Source organism: Oncorhynchus nerka, linkage group LG28 (assembly GCF_034236695.1).
Source record: "Oncorhynchus nerka isolate Pitt River linkage group LG28, Oner_Uvic_2.0, whole genome shotgun sequence".
In the NCBI taxonomy this organism is placed as follows: domain Eukaryota; kingdom Metazoa; phylum Chordata; class Actinopteri; order Salmoniformes; family Salmonidae; genus Oncorhynchus; species Oncorhynchus nerka.
Genome location: NC_088423.1, coordinates 43,128,776 through 43,141,810, shown reverse-complemented (window position 1 = coordinate 43,141,810; position 13,035 = coordinate 43,128,776). Strand labels below are relative to the sequence as shown.

The following is a 13,035-nucleotide window of genomic DNA, read 5'->3' as shown; positions in this document are numbered from 1 at the left end:
GGTTCAGGAGTTGATTTTCTGTTTGATGAATCCCACCTACCCCTCATAGAATCTACCTTAATTAAAACCCTGAAATTGACTCACCCTCCGCACTCATATCATCTATCTGCCCATAAAGCATAGTGTCTGTGTTTTGGTCCATGTGTGTGTGTGTGTGTGTGTGTGTACGTGCGCGTGCGTGCGTGCGTGCGCGTGTGTGTGTGCGTGCACATTATGTGCATCTTTATGTGTATTTGTGTGTGTTCACACTTACAGTATATGCGTGTGTGTGTGTGTTGCCTGCATTGAGAGCTGTACCTGTGGTTGCAGATGTGGATGAGTGCCAGGAGCTGACCATGCCCTGTGACAGTGTGGGCCAGTGTGTCAACAACATGGGCTCCTACCGCTGCAGCTGCCCCCAGGGCTACCAGCAGATCAACGGCACCAGCTGCCTAGGTATAGGTCACTCGCTCCCTCACGTTCTCAAAACGTACATGTAAAGACATACACACGCGCGCGCACACACACACACACATACACACACCTACACAGATGCAAACAGACACAAAAACCATGTATTTTATATACAGTACCAGTCAGAGGTTTGGACACAACTGTAGAATAATAGTGAAGATATCCAAACCATAAAATAGCACATACAGTCGTATGAAAAAGTTTGGGCACCCCTCTGAGGCTGCATAATAATTTACTCTGTCGTCACAGAAAATGATCACAGTGGCATGCCATTCATTTTTAATAAAAGCTGAGTACTGGGGTATTGTCCAGACAAAGATGTTTAGTGTAGCAATATTAAGTTGTATGAAATTAAATCAGATGTGAAAAATAGGCTCTGCAAAAATGTGGGCACCCTTGTCATTCTGTTGATTTGAATACCTGTAACAACTTAGGCACTGATTAATTGGAACACACATTTGGTCTGGTGAGCTCATTAAGCCTTGAACTTCATAGACGAGTGCATCCAAGAAAAGGTATTTAAGGCCAATTGCAAGTTGTTGTTCTCTTTGACTCTCCTCTGAAGTGTGGCAACAAGGGGGCCTCAAAACAACTCTGAAATGACCTGGAAACAAAGATTGTTCAACATTATAGTTTAGAGGAAGGCTACAAAAAAAGTTATCGCAGACATTTAAGCTGCCAGTGTCCACTGTGAGGAACATAGTGAGGAAATGGAAGACCACAGGCACAGTTCTTGTTAAGGCCAGAAGTGGCAGGCCAAGTAAAATATCAGAGAGGCAAAGGCGAAGGATGGTGAGAACAGTCAAAAACAGCCCACAGACCACCTCCAAAGACCTACAACATCATCTTGCTGCAGATGGTGTCACTGTGCATCGTTCAACAATTCAGTGCACTTTGCACAAGGAGAAGCGGTATGGGAGAGTGATGCGGAAGAAGCATTTTCTGCACACACGCCACAAACAGAGTCGCTTGAGGTATGCAAACGCACATTTGGACAAGCCAGCTTCATTTTGGAATAAGGTGCTGTGGACTGATGAAACAAAGATTTGAGTTATTTGGTCATAACAAGGGACGTTATGCATGGCGGCAAAAGAACACAGCGTCCCAAGAAAAACACTTGCTACCCACAAACTGTGTGGCCAGTGCCAGTACTGGGAATCTTGTTAAAGTTGAGGGTCGCATGGATTCCACTCAATATCAGCAGATTCTTGGGAATAATGTTGAAGAATCAGTCACAAAGTTGAAGTTACGCCGGGATATTTCAACAAGACAACGACCCAAAACACTGCTCAAAATATACCCGGGCATTTATGCAGAGGAACAAGTACAGTGTTCTGGAATGGCCATCCCAGTCCCCAGACCTGAATATCATTGAGAATCTGTGGGATGATTTGAAGCGGGCTGTCCATGCTCGGCAACCATCAAACCTAACTGAACTGGAGATGTTTTGTAAGGAGGAATGGTCCAAAATACCTTCATCCAGACACTCATTAGAGGCTATTGGAAGCGTCTAGAGGTTGTTATTTTAGCAAAAGGAGACTAATTTTGTTTTTGATGCATATTGCACATTTTCTGTTAATCCAATAAACCTAATTTCACTACTGAAATATTAGTGTCCATCAGTTATTTGATAGATCAAAATTAAATTACTGATCCAAACACCCAATTATTTATAAATGGAAATCATGGAAATTGTTAGGGGTGCCCAAACTTTTTCATACGACTGTATGATTGAATGCCAAGAGTGTGCAAAGCTGTCAACAAGGCAAAGGGTGGCTACTTTGAAGAATAGAATATTATAATAATAATATAATAATAATATTTGTTTAACACTTTTTTGGTTACTACATGATTCTATATGTGTTGTTTCATAGTGTTGATGTCTTCATTATTATTCCACAATCTAGAAGCTAGTAAAAATGAAGAAAAACCCTTGAATGAGTAGGTGTGTCCAACGTTTTAACTAGTGCTGTATATACATCTCTTCTTTTAGGGGATGTACCTACACACACATGCAGCTGTACACACCCTCTCACTCATACGTTAACTTGTTCTGACACACACACACACACACACACACATCATGTGAGCGTGCCAGAGAAGCTGAGAGGCCAGGTGATGTCAGTCTGATGTACCAGGTGATGTCAGACGTCTCCCTTGCCTGTGGTAACGCTGCTGTCGTCCTTCATTGTGTGTGTGTGTGTGTGTGTGTACGTTTGTGTGTACGGAGTAATCAGAGACAGGGGCACCTGCAGCTGTTGACAAGCCTCTTGCCTGTATCCACCCCTCCCTCCCTGGTGTGTCAAGTTGAATGACCTCACACCTGTGTCTTGGTCTGGCTGGTTGTCCCCTACAGATGTTGACGAGTGTCTGGACGACCCGGAGCTGTGTTCCCCACACGGGGAGTGTCTCAACGCCGAGGGCTCCTTCTACTGTGTCTGTGAGAGAGGCTTCGCTGCAGGCCAGGACACACACACCTGTGAAGGTACAGTAGAATGCGACGCGCCGCGTCTTCCAGTGATCTGTAGTTGTTGTAGCTCTGTTTCTGTGGCCCGAGAGGACTGGTGGTACAGTATATGATACGCTGTTAGAGTGGTTAGGTGTGTTAGGGGGCGGCTCACTGAGTCACTCATTTTGTCACGTGTTCACACGGTCATTCACTCACGTCACTCTCTCACGTCACACTTTCTTGAGCGTGTGCACACACTATGCACACACATGCAGTGTGTGTAGTACTGGGTAAATGCACATCGTTTTTTTACTACTTCAGCACTACACGCACACACACACACAAACATGCGTACACAATCAAATCAAATCAAAAATCAAATGTATTTGTCACATACACATGGTTAGCAGATGTTAATGCGAGTGTAGCGAAATGCTTGTGCTTCTAGTTCCGACAATGCAGTAATAACCAACAAGTAATCTAACTAACAATTCCAAAACTACTGTCTTATACACAGTGTAAGGGGATAAAGAATACAGTGCCTTGGGAAAGTATTCGGCCCCCTTGAACTTTGCGACCTTTTGCCACATTTCAGGCTTCAAACATAAAGATATAAAACTGTATTTTTTTGTGAAGAATCAACAACAAGTGGGACACCCATATGGCTCCGGCTATTTTTCCACCAAAGACCTTCATGCCAGGAGTCTTGCCCCGTGCCAGAGTTGTTTTAAATGCCCTTTCCTGCAGTAAAAAAAGAGAAAAAACAAAGAAGGAAGCCTTTGAGCTCGCTGTCTAGACTAGGAGGAATATTTTCTGCTGTACTCTGTTACTCCTGATTTATGCAGGAGCTCAGGCTCAGTCAGTGAGGTCCTGTGTGTGTGTGTGTGTGTGTGTGTTTGTGTGTGTGTGTGTGTGTGTGTGTGTGTGTGTGTGCGTGCGAGAGTGTGTGTGTGTGTGTGTGTGTGTTTGCGTGCGTCTGTGTGTGCGTGCGTCTGTGTGTGTGTGTGTGCGTGCGAGAGTGTGTCTGTGTGTGTGTGTGTGTCTGTGTGTGTGTGCGTGCGAGAGTGTGTCTGTGTGTGTGTGTGTGCACAGAGTGGAGGACAACATATTCCACACACACTACAATTGACAGTTTTTGGTCCTAATCTGCAGTCATCCAGTTTTCTCTTTTCATGTAATTTCACTAATCCCATTACTAAGGAAATGAATTAGGCGGATGCTCCATAGTATGTGAGCATCCTGCATGTTGTGTAAGTCTATAAAGCAGAGTTAACAGCAGATGGCTTTCGCAGGTGTCATCACTGAGACTGAACTACAGACACATGATCCTCCCAAGCTGAAAGGAGGCAAGCAGAGAAATAGCATTTACTGTTAGGGGAGTTCTCCTCTCCTCCCTGTGATATAAACATGTTTTCAGCCTGAACATGGCTCCATGATAGGCCCCCCTGAGGTGGGGCCCCGACCTTGTTTGATCCTGGGAACACGGGCCCAGTGAACCAGCAACAGGACAGGGGCCATAAAACACCTCAGCGCCCCCCAACTCAGCCCCCCCCCCCTGTTTATATTGGACAAGTAGAACCACAGCTGAGGAGCAGACTGGGACTGAGGCCTGGAACACAATAAAAGCAGAGGGGTCATGGCTCCCTGCTCCTCTACCCAGACCCAAGCTTGGCTTAAGCACCGTAATACCCCCACAGACTGTCCTCCCCTGTAACAGCCAAAGGATGTTCTGACCCCTCGAAGAAGAATGGTTGGGCTTCAGGGAGGGCCTGTTTGACAGCCAGATTGAATTGTGTCCAGTTGAGATCAAGAGGAAGATGTAACCTGCTTTGGCCTGTCCTATCTGCTTCGTGGTTGTCTCTCCTTGTCTCTTTCATCTCTAGGCTCTTATGGCGGGATGCTGTTTCTTTGAGTCTCAGCCAACGGACATTCAGGGTATTCAAAGACATCAAAGTCCTTGGACTCCAAGAAAGGTGTTGGATGTTTGTTTCCAACACCCCTTTTGAGAATGTTTTTGTTGGCATGTGAAGTGGTACATACCGGTATGCCGAGCGTGACTGTGTGTTTCTTTGCAGATATGGATGAGTGCTCGGATGACACCAGGTGTGTTGGCGGCTCCTGTGAGAACAGCCAGGGTTCCTACAGATGCCAGTGTGACACTGGCTACCGCCTGCAGCCAGACACTGACACATGCCTGGGTTGGTAACACAACTACATATCCCATCATTCTCTATACCGATCATGATATCCCGAGGACTGCAATTCAAGCATCGCTACTGTGTTCACTTCAGTGGGGCGTACAGGTGTTTAGCTGAGTGTTGACTGGGGTACTGTGCTCTCCCAGATATCGATGAGTGTGCAGAGTTGGGCCAGAGTATCTGTGGGGCGTGGCTCTGTGAGAACACAGAGGGCTCCTATAGGTGTGTGGTGGACTGCCCCCCCGGACACGACCGTGGCCCAGAAGGCATCTGTGTTGGTGAGTCAGCATCACGGGGGCATCAAAAAGGAGGCCACAGCCATGCCACCTTTCCGTTGCTTCAGCTGCTGCCCCATCCAATTCTTTGAAATGCTCATGTGCCAATCAAGTGTCTTACTTTGTGCTTCTCTTCTACCCATCAATGTATCTCATCTTACCCTCCTCCATCCATCCATCCATCCTTTCATCCATCCATCCATCCATCAAAACTCACCTTACTAACACCCAATCAACACACCTTTCCATGCTGTTCCCCATCCATCTTCAAACATTTCTGTTCTGTCCTATCAACTCTGCTTTGTAACAGACACTGATCACCACAAAGAGTCAACTTGACTTGACCCCTGTACATGTATGGGGGGTGGGGGGGGGGGGGGGTCTTCTAACGGAGTTGTACTGTCTCTTTGGTCCAGCTAACTAAAGCTGGTTCTCTACGAATTAACTCCACAGAACAGGTCCCTCATTGACCATAGTAACTCACTCTGAGCATCTGTCGTGAGGCAGCAACATTACATCTGTTGCATTTGCTTGTTTGGGAGTCAGGCGGTTGTTTGCACTGTTTGGGTTACACAGTGTTCCAGCTACAGTTTAGAGTGCTCTGTTTGCTCAGCTCAGCCAAGATGATGTTTGTGTGTGAAGTGTTTTGTCTATCACTCTCCATGAATTCCCTAGTGTTAAAATTTGAGCTTTTTATTATAATCTTCGTAGGGTGTGGAGTCTGATGTGCACACACACACACACACACACACACACACACACACACACACACACACACTCTTTTTCAGTGTATGGATCTGCCTTTTGTTTATTTAGCTCTTGCCTCTGTGTGTTCGTGGTGTGCTGCACTCTTCTGATTTACCTCAACTCCAGACACATTGTCAGCTTGAACTCTGGATGCTCATACTCATCGCAATGGCACCAATGAGAGATGTGCTTCAAACCTGAGACTAGTTCCACTGCAGCTCAGTGGGTGCTGTTCTGTGGGTCAACTGGTCCTAACTGTGGGACCACCTTTGCCACTGAGACTGTAAAGAAGAGTGGCTAACTAGCCCTTGACCCTCCTCCTCCTCGTTTTGCAGATATTGATGAGTGCAACGTCAACGCCACGGTGTGTGGTAACCACGGCTTCTGTGAGAACACGGTCGGTTCCTTCCGCTGCCTGTGTGACCGGGGCTACCAGGAGTCCCAGGAGGGCCTCGGCTGCGTGGGTGAGTACGAGTGTTGTGTGTGTGTACTTTACTATACTTGTAGTACCAAAAGTCCTCACAAGAATAGTAAATCAACAACAATTCAAAGAAGTGAGTACATTTTGCAGGTCCTCACTTGTAAAAAGGCTGTTTTAGGCTTAGCGGTTGGGGTTAGAATTATGGTTAGGAGTTAGGGTTAGGGGTTAAAGTAAGGGTAAGGTTTAGGTTCAGGGTTAGGAGTGAGGGAAAGTAGGTTTTTGAAAAGGAATCAATTGTTGGTCCCCAAAAAGACCTCACAACAATAGTAAGAATTAGATGTGTGTGGGTGTGCGTGGGTGGTTGTGTGGGTGTTGGGGGTGGTTGTGTGGGTGTTGGGGGTGGTTGTGTGGGTGTTGGGGGTGGTTGTGTGGGTGTTGGGGGTGGTTGTGTGGGTGTTGGGGGTGGTTGTGTGGGTGTTGGGGGTGGTTGTGTGGGTTTTGAGGGTGGTTGTGTGGGTGTTGGGGGTGGTTGTGTGGGTGTTGGGGGTGGTTGTGTGGGTGTTGGGGGTGGTTGTGTGGGTTTTGAGGGTGGTTGTGTGGGTGTTGGGGGTGGTTGTGTGGGTTTTGAGGGTGGTTGTGTGGGTGTTGGGGGTGGTTGTGTGGGTGTTGGGTGTGGTTGTGTGGGTGTTGGGGGTGGTTGTGTGGGTGTTGGGGTTGGTTGTGTGGGTGTTGGGGGTGGTTGTGTGGGTGTTGGGGGTGGTTGTGTGGGTTTTGAGGGTGGTTGTGTGGGTGTTGGGGGTGGTTGGGTGGGTGTTGGGGGTGGTTGTGTGGGTGTTGGGTGTGGTTGTGTGGGTGTTGGGGTGGTTGTGTGGGTGTTGGGGGTGGTTGGGTGGGTGTTGGGGGTGGTTGTGTGGGTGTTGGGGTGGTTGGGTGGGTGTTGGGGGTGGTTGGGTGTCTGGGGAAGGGGGGGGGGGTTACAAAAAAGTCCCAAGAGGGCCAGAGAAGGAAGGAAGACAGTAGTGTATGACATGGGCATGGATAGGTCTGCTTCTTCGTAGAGACCATCTGGTATAGTCTTTAGTACATCGACAGTATGTGCTAGAATATACTGAACAGTTGGCTCCTGCTTTGACTTAGAGCAAAGCCACTGCAAGTTTTAGTTCAAATTGTCAATGACATTATGGTCTATCATTTGATATATTTTTGGTCTGATACTCAGAAGCGCCTATTTCATGTCAGTGCATGTGTGAGCTTTGATGATATAGGTGCTCATTCTTTGCAAGGAAGTTACAAGGCTTTCCTTGAAGGGTCCTGCTGAAAGCACTGGAACACTCTGATGGCTAAAACGTCTGCTCCCGCCTCGAGAACTTCAGCGGGGTTGTCATGACGACGGGAGGACAGCTCACCCCTATTATGGACACGCTGGGTAGTCTGCCATGGCAATGTCTGCCATGGATGTGTCTGCCAACCGAGAACACCGACAGTAACCTTTTAATCTTCAAATGAGATTTATTTTCTGACTCAGTGACAACTGCTGTAGCCGTTTTGCCAATTATAAACATGAAGAGGTCCATGCAAAGCAATAGGAAGTATGATTGAGTGTATTTCCCTGACAGCTTTTTTCCCTCTGAAGTTTGTTGGTGGTGGCAGTGCTAGACACGTATGCGTCATGCTTCTCTTAAAGATAGTATATGCACTGTAGACATTAAATCATATGTCATGAAAGACTTGAATGTAATGATGTGGTATGGGCCATATTGAGGCAGATTGATGGGACTTTAAATACTCCTGTCCTCTCAAATTTGGACAGTGGTTTCCCTCTCTGCAGAAAAAAAAAGATGGCAGACGCTTGATTGATGTGACCATTTATTTTCATTCAATTTGAAGGTGTAGCTGGCGTTCTCTGTGATGTTTTAGACATATCCCCACCGTGTCTGCAGTGCTCCTCAGACCCTGGGATTGGAAACGCACCGGAGCTTAGACTCTTAGCCAAGCTGTCTCCCACACATGGGCACACACACTCCGCTGCAGTGAAAGTGATGGAGCCGGAGCCATGAAGCTGTATGGCAGCTGTCTGTCTTTCTGTCGGCGTGAGTCCGGGGCCTCTGGTTCCTGTCTGCTTAACCTCACTGAAGAGAAAGATTGACTATAAAGACCTAGATTTGTGTTTACATTTTCGCCATTTGATTTGATTTGTTTCGAGACTGGAGCTGTCTGAATACGATCTATTCACTGAATGTACAAAACATTAAGAACACCTTCCTAATATTGAGTTGCACCCCCTCCTTTTGCCCTCAGAATAGCCTAAATGTGTTGGGGCATGGACTCTAGAATGTGTTGAAAGTGTTCCACAGGGATGCTGCCCCATGCTGACTCCAATGCTTCCCACACTTCTGTCAAGTTGGCTGGATGTCCTTTGGCTGGTGAAGCATTCTTGATACACACAGGAAACTGTTGAGCGTGAAAAACCCAGCAGGGGTACAGTTTTTAGCCTGGCACCTACTAGCCTGGCACCTACCTAGTTCAAAGGCACTTCAATCTTTTGCCTTGCCCATGCACCCTCTGAATGGCACACGTACACAATCCATGTCTCAGTTATCTCGAGGCTTAAAAATCCTTCTTTAACCCGTCTCCTCCCCTTCATCTACACTGATTAAAGTGGATTTAACAAGTGGCATCAATAAGGGATCACAGCTTTCACCTGGTCAGTTTGTCATGGAAAGAGCAAGTGTTCATAATGTTTTGTACGCTCAGTGTAGGTTGCACTCAATTTTCTTTCTTGATGTGATATACTGCATGTGTGGTCGACCAAGTTATTTCTCAGTCAATAGCTTTTTCTGGTCAGGGCTGTGCTGTGGTGGAACCGCTAACTGGCAATGATGCGTGGCTTTCATTTCAGCCTCGGGGCGCAGTGAGAAAAGGTGAGAGTGTTCTGTCAGAAAGTCCATCCCTGCCACCAAATCAAACCATCATCCTGGATTAATGTCTTCCTCAGCCAAGCCAGTGGGCATTGAGGACATTCTTCCGCAGACACAAAGAAAGCCAGTTCTCACTCAATCAGCAGAATGCCATTTTGTTTGTAGCTTTCAATTTCATTCTCATAGTTTGAGGGGGTTTGGGGGAGATCGCAATCAGATAGAGAGTCAGTGAGTTCATGTTTTGGGACAAGGTGAAGAATTGGAGCTTGTTTGTCTTGTTTTTTAAAAACTGGGCCCATGCAGTTTCCATCTTTAAAATTTTCCTCCTACAGGAAGGCCTGTCAGAGGCCTGAAAGTGGGTCACAGGCACTCCCCTATTGAAGCTGATAGAACACTTCCTCCAGCCAGATCTCTCCCCTGACCTGTGCGCGCGCACACACACACACACACACACACACACATACACGCACTCCACGCAACAAACACACACACACACAGTCATGCAAACTTACACGTATGGTCTCTCTTGCTTTCTTCTCTCTCACACACACACTCTCCATCTGTACCTTGGCAAGTGTTGGTTGGTCCCACCCCAGCCCTGTACAGCCAGCTGCCTCCATTCTCCTGCCAGCCCATCATTCTGTTGTGTCTTGCACAGATGGGCTCACTTTTCCCCCCGAAACTATTGGAAGTAGTCCACAACCAACCCCTTCTCTCCCCCCGCTCCTCTCCCTGTCTCTGGTTACCCCTAGACAGATGAACCCCTGAGCCTCTGGGATTGTTTGCTGCTTCCCAGATTAAGAGGCTGTTTTGGAGTTCAATGACGTCGTGTTGGGATTCAGTGTTGTTTGGTAGATATTCTTCAGACTGGGAATCAGATAACGTAGCTTATCTGTCTGTGTCCTTTCATTTCACAGTTCATGTCATTGAACGGAACTCTCTCTCACTGTCAAGTGATTTAAGTGACACGTTTCATTGACAGTACTCCCTCTCTCTCCCTCTAGTCCAGCTGCAAAGTTGATCAAGATCAAGATTCAACCAGCTTTTTCTCATTCTGCTGGACTGGAGTTGGGGTAGGGATACCGGTTGGGGCTGAACCCAGATGGTGAATGTGCAAGGCGAACAAGGTGCTTCAGGGTCACGCCAGACAGACTGGCTTTTAACGAGGGCACTGCGGTGCGGGCTAAAACCAGGAGGTTTTAATGTCAGCTAATGAATTATAGATTCTCCTCAGTAGCGGTGCGCTTTGAGCTGAGCGTTGAGGAAGGTTTGTAACTAGAGGCGGGAGAGGAGGGGGGACTTTTTATTTTTTATTTTTGTCTGCTTCCTGCATTGTGTACCTGGCCGTTAATGAGCTTTCCAATCTGTGGCAGCAGATATATGCGGTGGCGGTCATTGTGGAAGGGTATGCCAAGCCATCTGTGCTCTGAATCAAACTATGATACAGTCTCTATGGCTCTTGCGACTGGCTATTTCTGCCCAGTCACATACTGAATTAACAACAATAAAGTTAACTACGCAGGAAAGCATGTTTGCCTCTGCGTGCATAAAAATAAGTTGTACTGTATATAGCCATGGAAATAGAGCCAAGGTTAAATCCTTCTTCTAACTAGCCTATCTGTACTATACTGTAACTCAGCATTTCTCTACATTTACACATGAAAACATAATTTCCATTGGCTGGGCAGTAGAGATGTACTATATAGCCAAATTGTGGTAAACCTAAATGTGATCGACCGGCTCGATTCGGTCTTATATAGCAACATTTTAAATTGAGTTTTTTTTTTAACATTGGATAAAATTGATTTGGAGCTAGAACATGGTAAACCGTACACTGCAGTTGAGGAACAATGGGAAAGTAATTCTGCTTTGAAAGTTGATAAACTTGAAATCCCACTTTTGAGAAAATGGCCCTTGAATATTTAGGTACACCTACTGGTGAGCTCTTCTTTGTCTACACCCATTCAGCATTGTTCACACCCTCTTAAGCCTTAGCCCCACCCATCTCTTTAAGGATTCACATGCGGGGCTTAACAGAGTGAGTACGGTAGTGTACTAAACAACCAAAGATTTCAAGTCTAAAGGTTGGTTTATACCACGTCTATCGACATGTTTGTAGACAGTTGTCGCAGTGACATCACGAACATTCTATTGTTGTCCGACATAAAACTTGTCGCTAGGAAAAAGTACATACACAAAAACGACAGGCTGCATGACATCAGCAGCCTGGTGGTTCAAAATATCATGACGGGCGTATTTTAACACCAATAAACCCACCTGTTTAAACATTAATTTTGTATGTGTCAATCTATCAAACCAGGTAACTAAAAGCAATTTTCTAAACAATATTTTGGTTAGTATCTAGCTTGTTATGTTAGCCAGTTCAAATAATGGCCATATCATATTGCTGACAATGCCTTAACTTTAGCTAATTTGTATTTCTTATTACAGGAAAATAAACTCATAACAAGATCATTATTTACAAGTTAATGGTGAGATAATTACAGAAAATAGCTTACGGTTGGGAGTGTAATGAAATAAAAGTAGGGCATTGTACTGGAGAATTTTAGAACTTGGACACTCTCTTGTTGGCCTAACATTATATCCTAATTTGACTTTGGTGCAGGTCATGTTGCTCCTCACATTACCGTCTCTGCTAAATGCACACTATATCAAATAAAATCTAAGTTTATTTGTCACATGTACAGAATACAGAAGGTGTAAACGGTACAGTGAAATGGTTACTTGCATAGTGGAGTCTTTTGTTTAGACATGTAGCTAGCTAGCTAAACAATGAACCATAATCCCAACTCATAACGTTACTAACTGCATGAAGCTGCATGTATTTAAAGCTAACCAACTAGGTTCAATGTTAGTTAGCTAGCTAACGTTAGGCTATAACTAGCAATACAAATGGTTCTGAGATACGAATAATATCACTAAACAGATCATACATGTAACATTAGCTAGCGGGCCAGCCAGCTAACGTTAGCTAACTTGCAATGAAACGACTTTCTGACAATATTTGAAACTTATAATATCTGAAAATGTAGCTAGCTAGACTCTCTTACCCATATACATGGATGAACGCTTCTCCCTCTCTGTCATGGATGCCATGGTTGCCCTTAGTTTGAAGATGTAATCCGGAGACAGGTGTTTTATACAACAGCCTTTGTGTGTTCACTTTAAGACTCCCTCCGCATAATCAAATACCTGAACTTTCTACATCTCCTTAGCTTCCACTGAGCATTCCACATATTTCAAAACTCGGTCCTCCAGAAAGTGGAGAGCATTAGCAACATTATCACAGTTCTTTGTGATAACTTGCAAAAAAGCAGCGTTAGAAAGGATTACCTTCACATACTGAGCAGCTCATGTGAAAGACAGAAGCGCGCTACATGGAATCCGAACTCTTCTCTCGGCATGTCCAGCCCATCCATTATCTTAGCCAGTCATGGCTAGAGGGAAGGTTCCTGTCTTTTTTTGTGTGGCTATACCAACTAGGCTCATAATTGAACAATTTTATTCATATTTACAGATGGCATACAAGATTGTTATTAAGGCACATGAAAGT

General features: G+C 45.6%; 1 protein-coding gene across 6 annotated transcripts in view; it reads left to right on the top strand.

The window, feature by feature from the left end:
• LOC115113249 (latent-transforming growth factor beta-binding protein 1) overlaps nt 1-13,035 on the top strand; it is a 138,247-nt gene that overhangs the window by 114,109 nt on the left and 11,103 nt on the right. For 3 of the 6 annotated variants that reach the window (XM_029640699.2, XM_029640698.2, XM_029640696.2), the window contains 5 exons: nt 310-435; nt 2,810-2,938; nt 4,978-5,100; nt 5,247-5,378; nt 6,458-6,586. In XM_029640699.2, coding sequence (XP_029496559.1) covers nt 310-435; nt 2,810-2,938; nt 4,978-5,100; nt 5,247-5,378; nt 6,458-6,586 — 639 coding nt within the window. The remainder of the gene's footprint in view (nt 1-309; nt 436-2,809; nt 2,939-4,977; nt 5,101-5,246; nt 5,379-6,457; nt 6,587-13,035) is intronic. The other 3 variants (XM_029640700.2, XM_065012811.1, XM_029640697.2) reach the window with 2 other exon arrangements.